The 18646-nt window shown below is 32.5% G+C and overlaps 2 protein-coding genes across 2 annotated transcripts; one reads left to right on the top strand and one right to left on the bottom strand.

The window, feature by feature from the left end:
* The first annotated feature begins 81 nt into the window (after window positions 1-81).
* On the top strand, window positions 82-17330 carry Cep290 (Centrosomal protein 290kDa). Its single transcript, XM_066391650.1, has 30 exons — window positions 82-201; window positions 413-498; window positions 568-765; window positions 827-962; window positions 1062-1198; window positions 1257-1386; window positions 1437-1714; window positions 1767-1951; window positions 2010-2175; window positions 2255-2423; window positions 2483-2586; window positions 2723-2784; window positions 3813-3993; window positions 4364-4931; window positions 4998-5092; window positions 5157-5363; window positions 5537-5684; window positions 5905-6142; window positions 6197-6730; window positions 6978-7182; window positions 7652-7824; window positions 7880-8089; window positions 8143-8338; window positions 8394-8557; window positions 8620-8895; window positions 8951-9215; window positions 15711-15877; window positions 16162-16360; window positions 16409-16672; window positions 16730-17330. The coding sequence occupies exons 1-30, from the start codon at window positions 168-170 to the stop codon at window positions 16823-16825; spliced, it is 5871 nt and encodes a 1956-aa protein (XP_066247747.1). The 5' UTR covers window positions 82-167; the 3' UTR covers window positions 16826-17330.
* On the bottom strand, window positions 11982-15450 carry LOC136409966 (cytochrome P450 6a2-like). Its single transcript, XM_066391853.1, has 8 exons — window positions 15221-15450; window positions 14861-15027; window positions 13456-13664; window positions 13090-13233; window positions 12835-13038; window positions 12542-12785; window positions 12229-12480; window positions 11982-12171 (listed from the first exon to the last, which is right to left on the bottom strand). The coding sequence occupies exons 1-8, from the start codon at window positions 15358-15360 to the stop codon at window positions 11999-12001; spliced, it is 1533 nt and encodes a 510-aa protein (XP_066247950.1). The 5' UTR covers window positions 15361-15450; the 3' UTR covers window positions 11982-11998.
* Window positions 17331-18646: the final 1316 nt, after the last annotated feature.

Here is an 18646-nt window from a genome sequence, read left to right as displayed (position 1 = left end):
CCATTAAACGTCAATTTGACGTATCACGTGGCATCATCGCCATTGTCACTGTTGCTAGGTAACCAGCAGGTCAACTGTCAACAAACAACAAGCAAAGGCAATTTAAAAATAATTCCTTCTTTATTATTTTTAGAAGCAGATTACAGGTGTAATTAAAAAATTCGATAATGTCGGACAGTATGAGTGCTATTGAATATGAAAGTAAGTACCCATATCTTTATTTTGTATTTGTCTCTTTCACTACCTATGTGAGTAAAGTATTTAAATACTAATAATTTTGAATATACAAACTGCAATGATTCATTCCTTCCTATGTTTCTTTCAATCTGTATTTATGTTCTCATGTAATGAAATCAACTTCATTTTATCATACCAGACACATTCCCTTACACATTCCACATTTATTTTTTAGATATGGAACAAAAATATTTTGAAACTAGATCGAAGTTGAAAAAAGCTCAGCAGTATAATGAGCGTTATAACATTCAAATTCAAAAGGTAGGTAATCTGTTAATCATATTACACATATAGTTCATAAACATTAATATTTTGTAATATTTTTTGAAGCTCAATAGAAAACTGAAACGCCTTGAAACTGAAAACAAACGACTAGAAAGTCAAATTACACAGTTAGAAACAAAAGCTCATGATCCTAGTGAGTCTGATAGTTCTAGTCAGACCCATTTACAACAAGAACATACTAATATGATGGACTTAGTTCATACAAAAAATCAGCAAATCACAGATTTATTAAGGGATATTGAAGTGAGTTTTTAAAAAGTGTTGGCAGGGACTTCATTATTCTCTTGGCATTAATTATGTCTAGGATCTGGAGAATGAAAACATGATTCTTAAAGACAAACTTACTGAAGCCAAAGAACAGCTTTCCACAGCAACCAGGGAAATCACATCTATGACTTTGACTTTAAGAGAGAAGCAGGAGTTATTGAAGGAACAAGATGGTATGTAAGTCAGTTATGAAGTTTTATGTTTAGTTCCATTGTAATTTTATGAACTATAACTTAAGTTAGTTTTTTTATTATAATTTTGTATTGTTACAGATGTGGTACAAAAGTTAACAATTGAATGTGAACATCTGAGGAAGGAGTGGGAAGGATTTCAGAAAGAAAATTCTGAAATGAAAGAAAAAATGTTAGATTTATCCAATAAATTTAAAGCCGAGGAACTAGAATTGAAGGTAGTTATCTAGAAATTTCAAGAATTTTTCTTGTGACTAATTCCTCTATTTTTGTAAGAATGCTCTTGATGAAAAGGACAAACAAATTGAGAAATTAAAATCTGCTCTGCAATATCAATCAGAGCAATCCTCTTTAGCAAGCATAACAAAAAATATTTCTCAATCAGAAAAGGATAAACATGGTCAAGGTACTCAAATCACCATTCCTATTGTTTTTCCTGATTGCTTTTGTATCTATTTTTAGAGGAAAAACTAAAAGCTGTTTTATCAGAAACTGAGTCTTACTTGGCCATTTTAAAATCAGAAATGCATCAATGCACAGTTGATTTAAAAGAGAGTGCTCAGGTTATTAAGAAATTGAAAGGTGAAAGAGCTTCATTAGGTAGCAAGATTGAAACAATGCAGGAGAAAGAGACAGATTTGGTACAGCAAGTTAGGAAGTGTCAAGAAAGATGCCAGGCGATGCAGAGAGAGGTTGAATTTGCGAATAAGTTGACGAAAATGTTTGAGGCTGATGTAAGGAAGCATTTACTGTCAATAGGTGCTAATTACATTGTTTTTTATGCAGTTATCTTCGATTAAGAATCAAATGAAAGATAGCGGCCAATTAGAAACTGTGATAAACATAGATGAAATCCAATCCTTAAAAATTGAGAAGCTTTTACATGAAAAGCAGATTGTTAGTTTGGTTAAGGATATAAATAAATTGCAGGAAATGTTTAACTTATTAGAGATTGAAAATAAGTCTTTGAGGTACTTAGATACTTGAAATATATGATAGTAAAATTTTAATTACTACCAAACAATTTAGATCAGAATTGGGCTTATCTCCTCAGAATACAATTGATATCGATCCCAGAATGTTGACAGAGTCTAAAAAACAAATTAAATTAATTGAGAAATTGCAACTTGAGAATAGGAACTTACAAGAAGAAAGGGTGAAGTTAAAAATGGAGATTAAAAGTTTTAAGAAACAGGTATTTTTTAATTATTACTAGATAAATAGGTCTTATTATGTTAAATAGCAATTTGTATAACAGTTTGTGGCACTTCTAGATTGCACTTGTAAATTTAGAATACCAAGATACAAAGATAAATGAAGATTTAACAAAGAACCACTCAATACAAGGTGATAGATCTGTGGATGTAAAAGCATTATCTGAAGAAAACGAGGCTTTAAGAAAAGGGCTTCATGAGATTTTGAACAGTGTTCAAGTTAGAAATGGTAATTACACTTATTATATGTTATTATCACTAATATACTGATATGTATATATATTAAAGAAACGTCTCCAAGGGAATTGAAGTCTGATGTCTTGCAGAGGCTTTTAAAAGCACTTGATGTGAAGCATATCTCTGGTTGGTATCATCCTGCCATGAGAATACAAGTAAGTATTATACAAAATATTTATTTCAACGTGTTCGTGGTGTACCTTGTATAATGCGAATTAATCCCATCGAGAGTGTTTCAGTGATTTCTCCTAAATTTATGATAAATATTTATTATACCTACCTTACTTTTAGGCTGAACTTCATAGTTTGGAAGGTGTTAATTCAGAACTAAGGGAGCAATTACATGAGGCACGGTAAGTTGTAATTTTCTTCTATACAGGGTGTTTTTTAATAAGTGTCCGATATTTCACAGGACGATTCTTCGGGTATTTTTAAGCTAAAAAGTCCATATAAGCATGGGTCTGCAAGGCGTTACTTATCGAGCTACAGGGTGTTAAAAAAGTTTATTTTTATTTTTTCTAAACAATTTTTGAAATAATATCGAATTTGGACGAAACTTGCTATTTAGGGGTTTTGTAACATAAGAAACTTAAATTTTATCTTAGTTTCACTTTTACACGTAGAGGGTGCTACCTACACATCTTTATCTCTTTTTAAGAGTCATAACTTTTTCGTGCATACTTGTATCACATTTTTAGCAAAAAAATTAATTCATCTATCATTTTTACGTAAAAAAGGTATTCTTATCAAAGGTCGCTACCAACAACTTTTTGAGATATTTTGATTTAAAGTAATCGATGCATTGTTTTTCAAAAAGTGAAACTACAATATTGTGTAAAATAACTTTTTTTAATTGACATAAAAATTTTAAACGCTAATTTTTAAACAACAATAAACAAAGAAACACATTGATAAAAAATTAAATCAAAATTTATTTTTTTTAATAAAAAAATTAAAACAAGCATACACGAAAAAGTTATGACTCTTCGAAAGAAAAAAAAGACATGTAGGTAGCGCCCTCTATATATATAAGTGAAACTAAGATAAAATTTAAGTTTCTCATGTTACAAAACACCTAAGTACCAAGTTTCGTCTAAATTCGATACTATTTCAAAAATTGTTTAGAACAAATAAAAATAAAAATAAATTTTTAACATCCTGTAGCTCGATAACTAAAGTCTTGCGGACCCATGCTTATATAGACTTTTTATCTTAAAAATACTCGAGGAATCGTTCTGTGAAATATCGGACACTTATTAAAAAACACCTTTTATATAAACATTTTGATATAATTTTTTTAGTTTTGATAATTGCAAATTGTAGAAATAATAAGTCTCTTGATTAAACTGAAATACTCTATTTATTTGAATCCTAATTGTAGAAACGAGTTGGATAAGTTGAAATTGAACTCTTCTTTCTCTAAAGACCCGCCACTACCTGAAGAGAGTTCAAAAGAAGACATTAATCCTGATACTTTCCATCCAGAGATATCTTTTGAAGGCATTCTAGATAATAATGTATGCCTTGAATATATAAAGATTGGTATTCTGAAGATATTTGTTGTAAGTATTTCATTGATTCCACAGGTCAAGAATAACAATTTTGTGTCTGTACTTTTGTTACAATTGAACGTTTAACTGTTTTGCTTATGTTTATAAACACAAATTTAGCTCGTATATTTAACAAAATTGTTCTAATTTTGCGTACGATAAAAGAGAGAAATAAGGAATATGTTTGTAAAGTCACTATTTGATTTCATTTTAGCTTCTACAAAAGCAAACTTTTTAATTTGACATAGTTTTTTCTGTAATTAGTTTAGGTAGAATGAGAGTTTTAGAAGAAGAATAAGAGTCAGATTAGGATAACTCGAACACAACATTCTGGTGACGGGTGTTATTTATACATCAGAGCACATATTTCTTTTTGTTTCAGCATTTAGTAGAGGGGGATTTAAACGTAGCTTCAGCGCTAGAAAACCTATTCAATTACTTGAAAAAACACATAGATTTATTGCATTTAAAATGTAATACAGATAAAGAGGAAGTTTTAGAAAAGTTAAGAGTTGCCGAAAAAGCAGTTACGGAATTTGAATCCCTAGTATTAGACGCAAACGCCACAACTGAAAATCTAAAGCAAGAAATTACTTTGGAAAGGAAAAAAAGCAACTATCTGTTAAAACAAAATTCTAATTTTCAAGACGATTTGGCAAAGGTGAAAGTAACATTTGACGCTGCGTTAAAGAGGCACTCAGTATATGCGGAAAATTTGTTAAGAAAGATTGTTCATTTAAATATACAACAAAATTTAAAAAATAATCAAGATGTCACTCTGATGGATAGTAATACCTTTAGAGAGTTGCAAAATTCATTAAACGAGTATATAAGAAAGTACAGACAAATACTTACTGAAATAGAGATACAGCAAAGTAGACACGACTCAGAACAGGAGGTTTTCAAATTGAAGGAGAGTGATTTGATTAAAGAAATTAATGAGCTAAAAGGTAGGTTATGATATGAAGTAGATTAATTGTAACTATTTCGTAACCTACAGTTTTTTGTCTTTGCAGATAAGTTGAACAAGTCACTCAACAAATCAATTCAAGAACTTTATAGGTACGATGCAAATGTTCTGCCTCTTTCAGAAAAAGTAGCAAAATTAGAGGTACGATCTTTTTATTCACTAATAAAAGTTAAAATCGCAATTAAAAGATATTTTTAAATTGAAGATTGATGCTTTATCTCAAAAAAATCGGGCAGATCATACTAACAACTTGTACGAATTGATTAAAGAACAGCTTAAAAAATCTGAAGAAAAGTTTATTGAATTCTCAAAATATGGGGATGGATTATTGCAGAAAAATATGGTACTTCAGGAAAGGATTGTTCAGCTTGAGGATCAGGTAATCCTGGGTGTGTCTCCAGAGCTTTACAAGGTAAGTTTATTGCATTTATTGCATTGAGATAACGAGAAGTAATAGCGACTATTTGAAAGTGAAATTGAATTGAATTTGAAAAACTGAATAAATATCATCGTTTTATTAGAGTGTATGGAATTTATATTAAGTATCGAATTTATATTTAGAAAATAAAAATGTGTTGTTTACAGGAATTAGGTGAAAAAGCTAATTGCTTAATAAAAGAAAATGAGGAACTTTTGAAAGAAAATGCAATTATTCAGGAGAAGATCCTTAAACATACTGAACTGTCATATCAAGGAGTGAGATGGAATAAAGAAAAAGAACAAGAATTGTTAGGTATATAGTTGTTTTTTGCCTTCTTTTGTGTCTTTAGTTGAAGTTTTGTGTGAAAGCTGTCAAGTATTATAATTAATTTTTTGAGCAATTTAACGCTTCATACTACAAATATAAGTAAAGCTAACAGTCTCTAATTAGCTATATCTTAACTAAAGCGGAATCATTGAACAATTTTTTTAACGAATTGTCATTGATATTCAATTCAATCTATCTCCATTAGGTTTGAAACACGAAATTATCGACTTAACCGCCACCTCCGACGATAAGGCTGTGATTGATTCTCTCTACTGCGACTTAACCAAGTCACGTTCCGAAGTGAGAGAGTATCAGATGCAACTCGAATTTCTCCGCAGGGAAGTTTCGAATTGGGAGGGAAGATATGCAAAATTGTGTTCAGAAATTGAGGGCCAGCGAAATCATTTCGACATTCAGCGGAAAGTTTTCATTGAAAAAATCAGGTGAAAGTTTTTCAAGATCACGACTTAATAATTGTCACATTTACGGATTTCTAGAACATTACAAGATGTCGTGTTAAAGCAGAGAATCCAGTATCACGGATGTGCCCCTTTGACACTTCAAGAACATTTCGTTGAAAAGTTGCAGTTGGCTCGTAAAAGAAGTTTTAAAGATCAGGAAAATCAAAGTCAGGCTCAGGGCAATGCTGGCGAGCAGCAAATAGAGTACCTAAAGTCAAAACTCAATGCGCAAGACAAAGATATTGAAAAGTTGGAAAAAGAACTTTTTTCCGCCTACAAATTGATGGATTTCCATAAAGTTGGCAGTGTAGACGTTACACCCAGTAGGAAGAAGATACCTATATTAGTTAAGGAATTAGTAGTTCAGGAATCCCTGGAACCTGTCGTAATAAACCAGGTGACTGAATTTAAAAATGAGTCTAAAGTGGTAATTCTACGGAATGTTGAAAGTCAGACGTTACCTCGTATTGAGGCACATCAGGATTGTGAATTAACTGCAGTTAAGGTACAGTTAAACAACTTGCAAGAGCAAATTACTGTCAAGGATAACCAAATTTCCGAGACTATAAGGTAAGAAATATAATTTTGATTATTGTAATATTTCACATGTAAGGAAAGATAACAAAAATTGTTGAATTATTGCGACTGATAGATAACAGTTTTCTACATGCATAATATTGTCAATGTAAAATTTGACCGAGAACCTTCAGTTTCAATCGCTACTTTAAATTAATTTTCACTTGATTTGAATACCTTATAACGACTGTAAATGAATAAATACATATAATTTTTATTGTGAAATTTAATTTATTTTAAGGTTTATTTCTGAAAAGGAAAAAGCTTTAGCTGAAACCAAAGAACAATTAAAACGGGCGGAGGAGCAAATTGCTTCACTGGAACGGGCCATAAAGGAAGTTCACGATCGAACTAAGGTTTTGAATGATGATCCAGTTGTTGAAGGCGGTGGAGATGTTGCCGGACCTAGAAATAATTTCTTAAATGAACAAATCGTCGCTCTTCAGGTACTGTACATTATTGCACACACTTTTCCTTGAAGAATCTGGTTTAATAAGATTAATTAAACCACTTCATTTGAAAACACTTGAATTTGTAAATTTTAATTTCCTAATAATTAAATGTTAATCTAATTTACAATACTGTAGTTCAGTTCCCACATTCAACATATTAAAAATGCCGCATATATCCAGTTCCCTTTTCAAGATAAACGAGTTCTTGGTTCAATTATTACACTACTTACGTTCCAGAATATAAAGGCCTTTGAGGGCGGCGGTTTCAATAGAAACAGGAGGATTGATTTGATGTTGACCGAGTTTCGGAGTTCTTAAAAGTCGGGGTCAGTGCCAAACGCGACATTAAGTGACATTTTCTGTGTTCTAGGGCCTCTCTTTGCGATAAGATAAATGTTCCCAATGTATGGAAAAACGATTAAGCTTTTCATTAATTTATTTTTTTATTTTCGGAAAATCTAAGGTTTCTATCAAGAATGCCCAGGATCGATTAAAGCAAAAAGATTCCGAAATTATTAAGTATCAGACCTTGTTGAAAGAAGACCGAGATAAACACAGTTTGGCAGCTACTAATTTACAGAAAGAGTTGGTAGTTTTACGGAAGGCTCTTACCAACGAACAACAAAACTCTAAAAGGTTATTTAGATAGGCACAGAATTTATTTTATAAATATATGTTCTAATGATTTTAGTTTGGAGCAAGAATGTGTAATCTCGAGGCAAAAATCGGCTGCAGTTGAAAATTACATAACTCAAGTGCGAGCCTTGGAGAACCACTTGGCGGAATTACACACTCAGTTAGCCCAATCAAAGGTACAGCTACAAAACGCACACCAGGAATCTTCGAGATGGCGACAGATGGCTCAAGATAGATTAATCGCGATGCAGGAATTGGGAAAAAGGTAAATCGTTATCCATCTAATTCATCTACACTCTCTTACATTATTATCTATAGTTTAAACGATCAACATAATAAAGAATTGAGCAGTTATAAAACGGATTATGAGAAATTGAGAGAGTTATCTGAGGAAGAACCAGTCAAGAAGATTAATTATAAGATTCAAATTCCTGGTTTCATAGATCCAGAAGTTGCAAAATTGTGCAGGGAGAAGGATCAGAGAATCGATGAGCTAGTTGCAAAATTAAAGCAGGTGACTAACTGTTTGTAAGTAACTAGTATGTGTTGGAATTTGTTATGATTTGTAGCTGGAAAGTGGAGAAACTCAAATTAATAATATATCTTCACTAAAAGAGAAATCAACTAGTGGTCGGGAGCTTAGCATATTACGAGGCAAATATGACGCTATGTTAATCAAGGAGAAGACTTTAAAAGAAGAAATTAGAGATTTACGAGAACAAGTTTCTAAGAGGTATTTTTAGCGAAGACTGTGCTTTTACAGCTATATTATATTAATGGTTTGAAAAATGTTAGAACCAATTTATCAGTCAGAACTCAGAAGTCTGATAGATCAGTAAAAGAACAGCTCCAGAAAAGAATCAGCTCACTTGAACGAGAAGTTGATACTTTAAACGGAAAACTGACACAAGAACAATTTATTAACGAGAAACATAAATTGAGTGCCCAGGAAGATTTCGATAAATGGAAAAAGCAAAAATACTGGCAAGAAAACAGCCAAAAATATAAAATTAAGCTTCAAGAGCGCGAAGAAGAGTTACAGAAACTGCAGCAGACGTGTATAGGATATCGGTATTATATTTTTTGTTTGGTTAGTTTCTTATATTAATTATTGTCCTTTTGGTAGAATGCTCATTGAAAGGTTAGAAAGGGAGAAAAATAGTTTAGAAAATCGGATTAAAGCTTTGAAATGTGACCATAAGACTTTAATACCGAGTCAAGAAATTCTTTCCTTAAAAGCTGATAACGAAAAACTCTCGTATCAGTTGGTAGCCCTGCAAGCGAAGATGGATATACGGCAACAGGGCGCCGGAGCATTGAGTACTGCTGTAATGCAAGATAAGTTGGAAGTTCAGGAACGGAAGATTGCAGTATTGGAGCTTAGCTCAAAGGTAATATGAAGGATATTTGAAACAACAATTTGCAATGTAGTGAACCATAGATTATGGAAGATTATAGAAATCGTTCAATATTGATGGATTGTGATAAATTTGGTAGCATTTATAATATACGTGGTAAACTAATTCAGTCCAACAGTGTTTCTTATCCAAATAAATAAAGACGTGAGTTGCGAATTATTCCGAACTAACATTTGAAATATTCGATAAATGTTGGGTTTTTTTTTGGTGAATATTCTACTGGTCTAGTGAAAATAGGGTCTAGCTCAGAGTTCCTCAAGTTTCTCAAAGGATTGTGAGATTTATGATGAATTATTGAGGTTTTATGAAAAATAGCTTTAACCGAACCACCAAACATAAAATTGAAATCAGTTATAGTTTTGATTTTAGAAGCACTAAAATACTTGATAAACAGAGTAATTAAAAAAAAGCGATTTCCCAATAAATGTTGTATTTTTGTCACTCGAGTTGTTTGTGAATGAATCATTACCTTCGCACCGAAATGGTTGCTCCGTGTCGGGTGTGTCAATACGCATCATCTGTGTATATACGATATACGATTTTTTTTTGTTTCCTTGTTTTATATTGGATAAAAAACTCAAATCACATTATTCTCAAATGTCTGCGGTAGCATTTACCTTCCTTCTATCTTTTTTCGTGGTACGAATGGTTCCAGTTTCTGATCTATATACGTTTTGAATTGTCTTGTGCTTTATTGTTTATTTATTTATTTATTTTTATTGTTTTATTGTTTTGGCAGAAAGTAGCAGGTTTTGTATGTATTGCGTCATGAAAACACTGATTTATTTTTGGTACTGAGATCTAAGAGTTTTTGTGGCAACTATTACTACATTTTCATTATGTATGTATGCTTATACAGGGTGTCCCGAAATTAAGGCACCATACTTAAACAGCGTAAATTACGTCCAAAAATAACACCAAAACTTTATATAAACATATCGAAAAACGCTTTTTTAACGATCTATGGCTCTTTAAAGACATAACTCTGATGATGGTTATTTTGACATATTTCCAAAACGGTGCAAGATAACTTTATGAAATTTGGTAAGATTTTATACTTTTTAAACCTTAATTGACTGATGCGGTTGAATGGAAAATATTTCGTCAGAGGCGTGCCGCACGGGGGCGTCGGAGTTAAAAAATGCTACATTTTTTTTATGTGCCCGGTTTTTTAGCTGCTGATGCAAAATTATGAAACCACATATGTGTCCAGAAAAAAAAGGTACTCTTGGTTCACATTGATAGAACGCTCCATTTTCGAATAAAATTAATTTGAACATTACATTGCATGACAAATACAAATGATGCTTAAAACGATCATTTTCAACCATATCAAAACTATTAAACAATAATAAAAAAAAACAACAAGAAATTGAAATGACACATTTTTAGAGTAAGTTTTCAAATAAGTTACCGTTCAAAAAAGAAAATCTGTTTCAAATTCTTCGTGCCTCCCAGAGCATAAAAAGACGGTCTAGACTGTATATCCAACAAAACAGTAACTTATTTGAAAACTTACTCTAAAAATGTGTCATTTCAATTTCTTGTTGTTTTTTTTTATTATTGTTTAATAGTTTTGATATGGTTGAAAATGATCGTTTTAAGCATCATTTGTATTTGTCATGCAATGTAATGTTCAAATTAATTTTATTCGAAAATGGAGCGTTCTATCAATATGAACCAAGAGTACATTTTTTTTCTGGATACATATGTGGTTTCATAATTTTGCATCAGCAGCTAAAAAACCGGGCACATAAAAAAAATGTAGCATTTTTTAACTCCGACGCCCCCCGTGCGGCACGCCTCTGACGAAATATTTTCCATTCAACCGCATCAGTCAATTAAGGTTTAAAAAGTATAAAATCTTACCAAATTTCATAAAGTTATCTTGCACCGTTTTGGAAATATGTCAAAATAACCATCATCAGAGTTATGTCTTTAAAGAGCCATAGATCGTTAAAAAAGCGTTTTTCGATATATGTTTATATAAAGTTTTGGTGTTATTTTTGGACGTAATTTACGCTGTTTAAGTATGGTGGCTTAATTTCGGGACACCCTGTATATATGTACGAATGTTTACATATTTTGTTGAGGAGCTTTTTATTTTCATAGGGTGTAGTGCAATATTTTTCTTTTTTCCTGATAGTCTCAATAGTGATAATAAAAGATTATGAAACGTCTGTGATTTAACTATCATTTTTTTAAATTTATTTTCAATTCAAATTAGCCCAACTATTATCTTTTTTTCGAACTTTTATTGGATCGGTAAAGCTGACTTGTTGAAGTGTTTCGACAGGTGTCTGTCTAGGTGTCACAGGCACTTTCTCAATATCGAAGAAGAGTTAGACTTCGTCCATGAATAATAATTCATCTAGTAACCATAGAAAATATTGAATCCGACTGCGTTTCCTTTTGATCAGTATCTAAAACCTATAAAATAACCATATCCATGTTAATATCAAAGAGAAAAGTAACTCTTTCATTCAAGCCTTTTATTATTATCGGTTTATTAACCTGACCTAAAAGAGTTGTTTTTTTTTTGCTTTAAAAACAAAAATTTAGAGTTTATTTCTCCACTTTCCACATTGTTTGTAAACCTTAATTTTGATTAATTGAGCAATAACAAATACATACATTCTGCCTTCATATTCTACCAGGGCAACTCCCAATATACATATACTATTAGTTCAGGTTAGTTCTTTTTAGTTTTGTATTTTAATGTATTGAAATCTGATTCGAGTTGCATTTCTCTGGATTCAGTTGCCTCTTCTTCGTTTGAATTCTATCCACAATCCTCCTATGGGTGCCAAAATTATTCCCTTTTTTTCCATTTTAAGTGGAAGCTTCGTACGTTTGCTCAGTCGAAGTTCGTAATTAAGCAAGGACAGTGTCAAAGCAATTTTTAATTGAATCATCGCAAACCGCATCCCTGAAATGAAAGCATCACATAATATTTTCGTCATTGCACTAATTTTGTTTCGCTTACCTAGGCAATTGCGCGGACCGGATCCAAACGGAATGTACGTTCCCTCTGCTACTTCCCTTTTATTTTCATCACTGAATCGTTCGGGATCGAATAATTCTGGATTGGGAAAATATTCAGGGTCCCGGTGCAAACCCAGGCAAGGAATTAGGACGGATTGGCCTTCTTCTATGAATGCTTGGGTACTAGGAATTGGGTAGCGTTTCATGCATTTTCTCAAAAATACCGGAGCTGGAGGATATTTCCTTAGGGTTTCTAAAACAAAAAGAAAACATGGAACAGTTGCTGAATAATCTAACAGTGTTTGCATATGGACCATTTATTACGGTGTCAAGGTATTTCATCTCCATTAGACCATCATAAGTGATTTGGTTGTCGTATTTGGCCATTACGTGGAGCACCTCGTTGTGCGCACTTTGCTGTATCAAGGGATTAGAAGCGATTTCAAACAAAGCAAAGCTGGCAGTTGTTGATGTTGTTTCAAACCCCGCTAAGAAGAATATAAAAGCTTGTGCTGCAGCTTCGTCAATTGTTAGGGCCTGTCCAGGTTGAAAGCTAGTCTACAAACGTGCTATTTTTAATACTTTAAAACTGGTGTTGTGGTTTCACCTTAATTTCTTTGTTTTCCTCAGCAATCTTTCCATTACGTCTCAGCTCGATTATGAGCTGCATAAAGTCTGGTCTCTGAATATTGTTGTCTTCTCTATAAGCTATTGTTTCACTGACTACTCGTTTGAAAAACTCTGTTACTTCGCTTGGAAAGACACCAATTCTAAGCAATTTTGCCAATGAAGGGAAGCTTCTTATTATTATCTGAAACCCAAAAATCTAGATCATTGCATTTTTGATACAATGTATTCTTACCGTTTTTATAACGTCTCCGATAGTTTGTGTAAAAGCTCTGCGTCCCATTTGTCGAAAATCGGCTTCAGGATCACGAATGCTGTTGCAGTCTAATCCAAAGGCGCAACATCCTATTACGTCAGTACTATACCTCGCCAAAATTTCCTGTGAAAACATTATACTTTATGATATTCACTTTTTTCGAGATTTTCAAATTTTTAAAAATTTACGATGTAGTCAATTAGTACTAATTACAAAGAGGGAAATTTTTAGTGGCAATGGAACCGCGAAAATTAGGCGCAATATTTTTTTCCCATTATTAGCTCTAGAAAAGGAATATACACAAAAGATAGAGAAAATTATCGAGATTTATTTTTAATGATCTACCTTTATTTCGACTTCTCCTTCTGCGTCCGATATTTCCCCAATGACGTCGGACATTTGTTTCCCGCAATTTAAGATGGTATCGAACATGCCCTTTAGCTTAACGGGCGAATAGGCCGGTGTCAGTTTGGCCCTTAAATTTTTCCATTTCGGACCGGCTATGGAAAACAGATGGGCACTTAGAGGGTCATTTTCTTCGTCGTAATAGATTCCTATAGGGGGAAATAAAAATGTGTCAGAATGAGCGTTTTTGAGTTCAATTGGAAAGGAGTAAATGCATGTTTTTGTGAATATCATTTATGTTTTCTTTGTATATGAGTTTATTTTTCACACATTTTTTTGTCATCGTCCTGAAAATAATTTTATTAGTCAACTTTTACTTTTCGTGCTTAAGATGTTCACAACCTTAAAAATATCTAATACATGGAGATATTAACAGAAATTTCACTTGCCTTGTGATTGTTAACAAAATCAATGTGGGCATTTTGTGTATTTGATGATAATTTTCCATTATTTTAAACGAAATTAAAGTTAATCAATTTTGTGAACTACGATTTGTAAATAGGCGTAAAAGATGTTAAAGGACGAAGCTAATCCAAAAAAAAACGCGATAAGTAGTCTAGAGCCATTAAGGTCATTTATCATAATTTTAATGGGTTTTGGAGATCATAATTTCAGTCAATTTGCTGAATATTGATGCAATTGAGTTGATCAAATATTATTGGGAATATATTTGGTCATTTTTTGTAACGCGATTTTGATTATGCGAAAGAGGAGTGTAGACGACATGTACAGGGGTTATTCGATATTTTCTTATATGATTTATTTAACTTCTTTGTCTTCATGTTCCATTTAAAATTTGACTTTCAGTTTAAAAGGAAAACCTCAAAATTTAGTAACATTCTTTAATGTAGGTTATTGGCTTATTCTTAAACTGGAAATTTAGTTTTAACATACGCAGAATCAAAGAGTTATAGAGATGAACCACATTTTACAGACACTCGATATGATTCGCTGAACGAAGTTCAGAAACCTTGACGTAAACCAGAAGTTCTACAAATTTTGTAGAAAACTATGAGATATTGAAAAGCAAAATTGAAATACGAGGCTTCTATTTTTGCTATGATGATAATACTATTGAAAGATGTTAATCCGTGAGCAAAGGCTGCAAGAAAATCATAACCTCCTTATGCAGCCAAAAATTTTCGCTCTCTGTTTTAAGAGTTTATTAAGATATGATCTCTTGTGAAATAAACACCGAGACTTTAAATTGAAAGCTTTTAAATCGGACACACTGCAAAAGAACAAAAATGTATTAGGTTAGTATTATTTACCACTAACTTTAATGATCTAACTTTTAACTCTAAAGGGGCTAATTTGGACGAACTATTTACTGTAATTTGTTTACCTCGATCATAAAAGTATTGGAAGTCCTTACTCAGTATGTCTTTTATAAACTGAGGTTCCAACGGCAAAAATGCTTTTCTGCTAAAGAAGTACAAACCAACGAAATCATGTCCTTTGAGTCTTTCTTGGTTGTATATATCTTTTATTTTATCGCCCATATTCTGTTTTCTGAAAGTAATAAAACAATATTTTTCTCAAATCTTCATGAAAACGAGAGAACCTACGTCAAGGCATTGGAAAGCCAAAGCTTTCCAATGCCTTGACGTAGGCCAAAATTTTATGTGTTAGTACTGAATTACCGAATTTGTAATTGATTTCCGAAATTACAGGTACCAGGTTTCATAACTTTACGTGAACTTACCTAAAAATTACGTCTTTAAAATCTCCAAATGGAAAGCTGGGATTTAGCTGAGGAATCCCTAAAGTCGCCCAGTATCTATATGCATTCTTGAAATAGGCATATGCCAAAATACACACAATCCCAAGTAGTATCAAAATCATATTTTAGTCTTCTTTATTTAAAGAATACGTTTCGTTAAAACATGTCACAGTTATCGTGAAAGCAGCACTAACGTAGATGTGTGACTAGTGACAATTTCTCACACAAAAATACGCGAATAATTATTAAATGATCAAACCTTATAATCAACAAACAAACTGAAACTTTCTGTTGGCAGCTGGTGCGTGAAAGACTTACACTTGAACTGTTATGTACGAGAGAATGCTTGCTTGACCCAGTTTTACCGATGATGGTCTGAGAAAAATATTATTCACTAAGTTTTTAAGGTTTCAACTAAAAACAGTGTAAAGGTGATTGAGAATAGCTATGTATTGTTTAGTATCTTTTTCAGGGCAGTGTGGAATTGCGTAATGAATTGGAACGTTTACAAAGTATCTTGGCTGTTTCGCAGAAAACCAACTTATGTCTGGAAGCTGAGAATTTAGAACTGAAGTTGACCGTAGAGAAATATTCGAAGGAGACTCCACGCTTGGAGGAACAGATACTACATTTAGAAAGGTGCGTAAAACAGTGATATTAGTCACTGGAAATATAGATAATTTACCAGGTGATTCGCCATACAATGGACAGAGAACGATTTACTGAGAACCTCAAAACAAGTCGATTTTTGATATGATCTTTTGCACGTCTACGATTGCTGAGATATTAGCCTCAAAAAGCCTTGAGGTCCAGTTTTTGAATCTTTATTAAATACAACTAGCCGCCACTGTAGACTTGAAATGCTTAATGATCGGATTCTCATTATATCGAAGTACTTAAGAAAGCGTTTTCATTATTTTTAGTTACATTGAACTACTTAAAAACGAAAATGAAAAACAAACCACCACCACTAATAATATCGCACAAGTAGCTGAAATATCAGAAGACAAGAAGGTTGCACAACTAGAAAGAACAGTGTATGTCCTTAAACGTGTTGTGGAAAAACTTCAAGTTGAAAACAAGAGACTATTGAGTGGCAAAAATCCCCTTTCTGAACGATCTGTAAGCACCTTGACCGATGAAATACTATCGTATAATATTTTGTTAAAGGCCTCTGCAGATAAGTTGCGTCGTGATTATCTGCGCTTGAAAGATCAATACACGGAGAGCTTACAGAAGATCAAAGACTTAGAAGCGCAGCTTCAGGTCGCAAAGAAGCTGCAACGCAAACAGTCTGGAAAAGAAGTAGTGGAACTGCTTCATTCCCAGTTAGAAGAAATTAAAGGACAGCTTGCCCATAAGAGTCAACTCTTGGAGAAAGTTAAGGCTTTGTTGCATACCGCTGCAGTTAGAGAAAAACAGCTTTTAGTTGAGGTTAGAGATTATTTTGCAAATTGTTTCCTCCGTTTTATTTTAATATATAAATTTCAGTTAGACGAGTTAAAGGCCTCAAATATGGAAAGAGACTATCAAATTGATATTCCCAGTACAATTGAGGAAGTTTCTGAGGTTAATAGTGACACTTAGGTACGCTTTTGGTTTTATTTTGTACGTTTATATAAGTGTGGTGTGTGCGATGTATACAACATTTTAAATGAAATGATTTTTTATGCATTAAAGAATTTATAAGTCAAGTTTTATTCCTTCAAATCTTAAATCAAGGGCGAGAGCGTCGTAGTTTTAACTACAAAAATATTTTAAGAGTATTAAATATACCTAAGATTAAATTTAACCCACAATATACATCCATTATGATTTACTGTATTGCTGGTAGAAAAGCGAAAAAACGCTGGACCATTTTTCTTGTCCTAGTCACGTATAAGCGTTTTAAAAATATATCTCGAGATGAAATTGGCTCCCTAAATCTCTTTTGAGTCACTTAAGGAAGCTCGCTTTGATAGTCCTTTCTTGGTGTGAATATCTGGATACAAAATTGAAATTTGCTGAAATACGAATATTGTTTTTGCGACACAGATTGCTTGTCAAGATATAGTTGATAGAAAGCGGAAATGCAGGTATAGCGAAATATTATAGTACGTGGTAAAAAAAAATTATGCATTTTTAATAACATAAATTTATTTGAAATATATTAGTCTGGACAAACAAAACCTTTACAAAACAGTACTTAAACATACTTACACAGTCAACTTAAGTATTTATAATACAATAATTTTAATTACTGTTAGATATGTTGGGAATTAACTAATCAGTAAATTGCTAGAGTATAATGATAATTGGTTTCGTTATATTGTTCCATTACGCTATTCCCAGTTTATCACCACAGATTGCTTGGACCTTTGGAACTGCTATTAACAAGATTTATTTCCAGAAATACAGGCGTTAATGTTTACTGTTTTAACTTTTTTTAATCAATGAATTATTTTCGATTTCTTTTCCTCCAGGATACCCCGACTTTTGTGAACTATGAATTATGTAGGTACACTACGAAACCTGAAGTGTAGTGGAAGATCCGGATTTAGAGAAGGTAGGAATTTATATTTACATTGATTTTTTATATTTGGAATGATCTCGATTTCCTTTAGCAATTCGTTTAGTTAAGCATTAAAAAATTAAAAAAATTACAGGGTGCCACAAATTAGTAAAGAACCGTGTGTATGTCTCACCGTTTTATAGATTCGCGTACGGTCTCGAAAACGGCAGGAACTACAAAGTTGGTAAAATTTATGCATATGTATATGTGAATCTCGATGCTGAATTGGAATATCTTTTAAAAATCGGGAGATTCTGAATAGTTCTAAATATCTAAAAAATTGTGCATTGTGGAATAAGAAAACAATTACTGCACTCACGACAATGTCAAATACATCTTTGATTTCCGGGCGATAAAACTTTTTACAGCATACCTGCGGTAAAGTTCTACTTTCAGTTCGCAGATGCGCCCGCTAGAGTTTTTTACCGCACGTTCTCAATCAATTATCATGAACCCTCATACGCAATGCTAAGTATACCCTATTAATACTGCTTTACAATACTACACATATCCCTAATTTATTGTTAACAACAATAATTAATAAATTACCACGTAATTATTGCGACCATTTCTATTTCAAACTTAGTTTTCTCGCCTTTATTTTTAAAATTACAATATAGTACGATAGTGTGTTTTCGCTGCATACAGTATACGTTTCATTTGTTTATAGTTTGTTTTAATACCTACATAAGAAGGTCTCTTTGGAATGAATTAAACCTTGAAATATAAAACATCCTCAGTTTATATTGCGAGATTCACAAGTTTTTGATGTATAACTTTTCATCTCTCGAACTAAATATTGTATCACGCAATGATGCAGTGTGTACGGAGTTTGGAGTAAAGAATAGAAAGGACGA

The sequence above is a fragment of the Euwallacea similis genome, chromosome 7 (assembly GCF_039881205.1).
Source record: "Euwallacea similis isolate ESF13 chromosome 7, ESF131.1, whole genome shotgun sequence".
In the NCBI taxonomy this organism is placed as follows: domain Eukaryota; kingdom Metazoa; phylum Arthropoda; class Insecta; order Coleoptera; family Curculionidae; genus Euwallacea; species Euwallacea similis.
This window is presented reverse-complemented; position numbering and strand designations above follow the sequence as displayed.

Coding starts and splice junctions, on each gene's coding strand:
- Cep290 (XM_066391650.1), top strand. CDS start 168: ATGTCGGACAGTATGAGTGCTATTGAATATGAAA. Junction 6,731..6,977: donor CAAATTTCCGAGACTATAAG/GTAAGAAATATA, acceptor ATTTATTTTAAG/GTTTATTTCTGAAAAGGAAA. Junction 15,878..16,161: donor CAGATACTACATTTAGAAAG/GTGCGTAAAACA, acceptor CATTATTTTTAG/TTACATTGAACTACTTAAAA.
- LOC136409966 (XM_066391853.1), bottom strand. CDS start 15,360: ATGATTTTGATACTACTTGGGATTGTGTGTATTTTGGCATATGCCTAT. Junction 13,234..13,455: donor AAGGAGAAGTCGAAATAAAG/GTAGATCATTAA, acceptor ATGTTTTCACAG/GAAATTTTGGCGAGGTATAG. Junction 12,481..12,541: donor CCTTGACACCGTAATAAATG/GTCCATATGCAA, acceptor TTTTTGTTTTAG/AAACCCTAAGGAAATATCCT.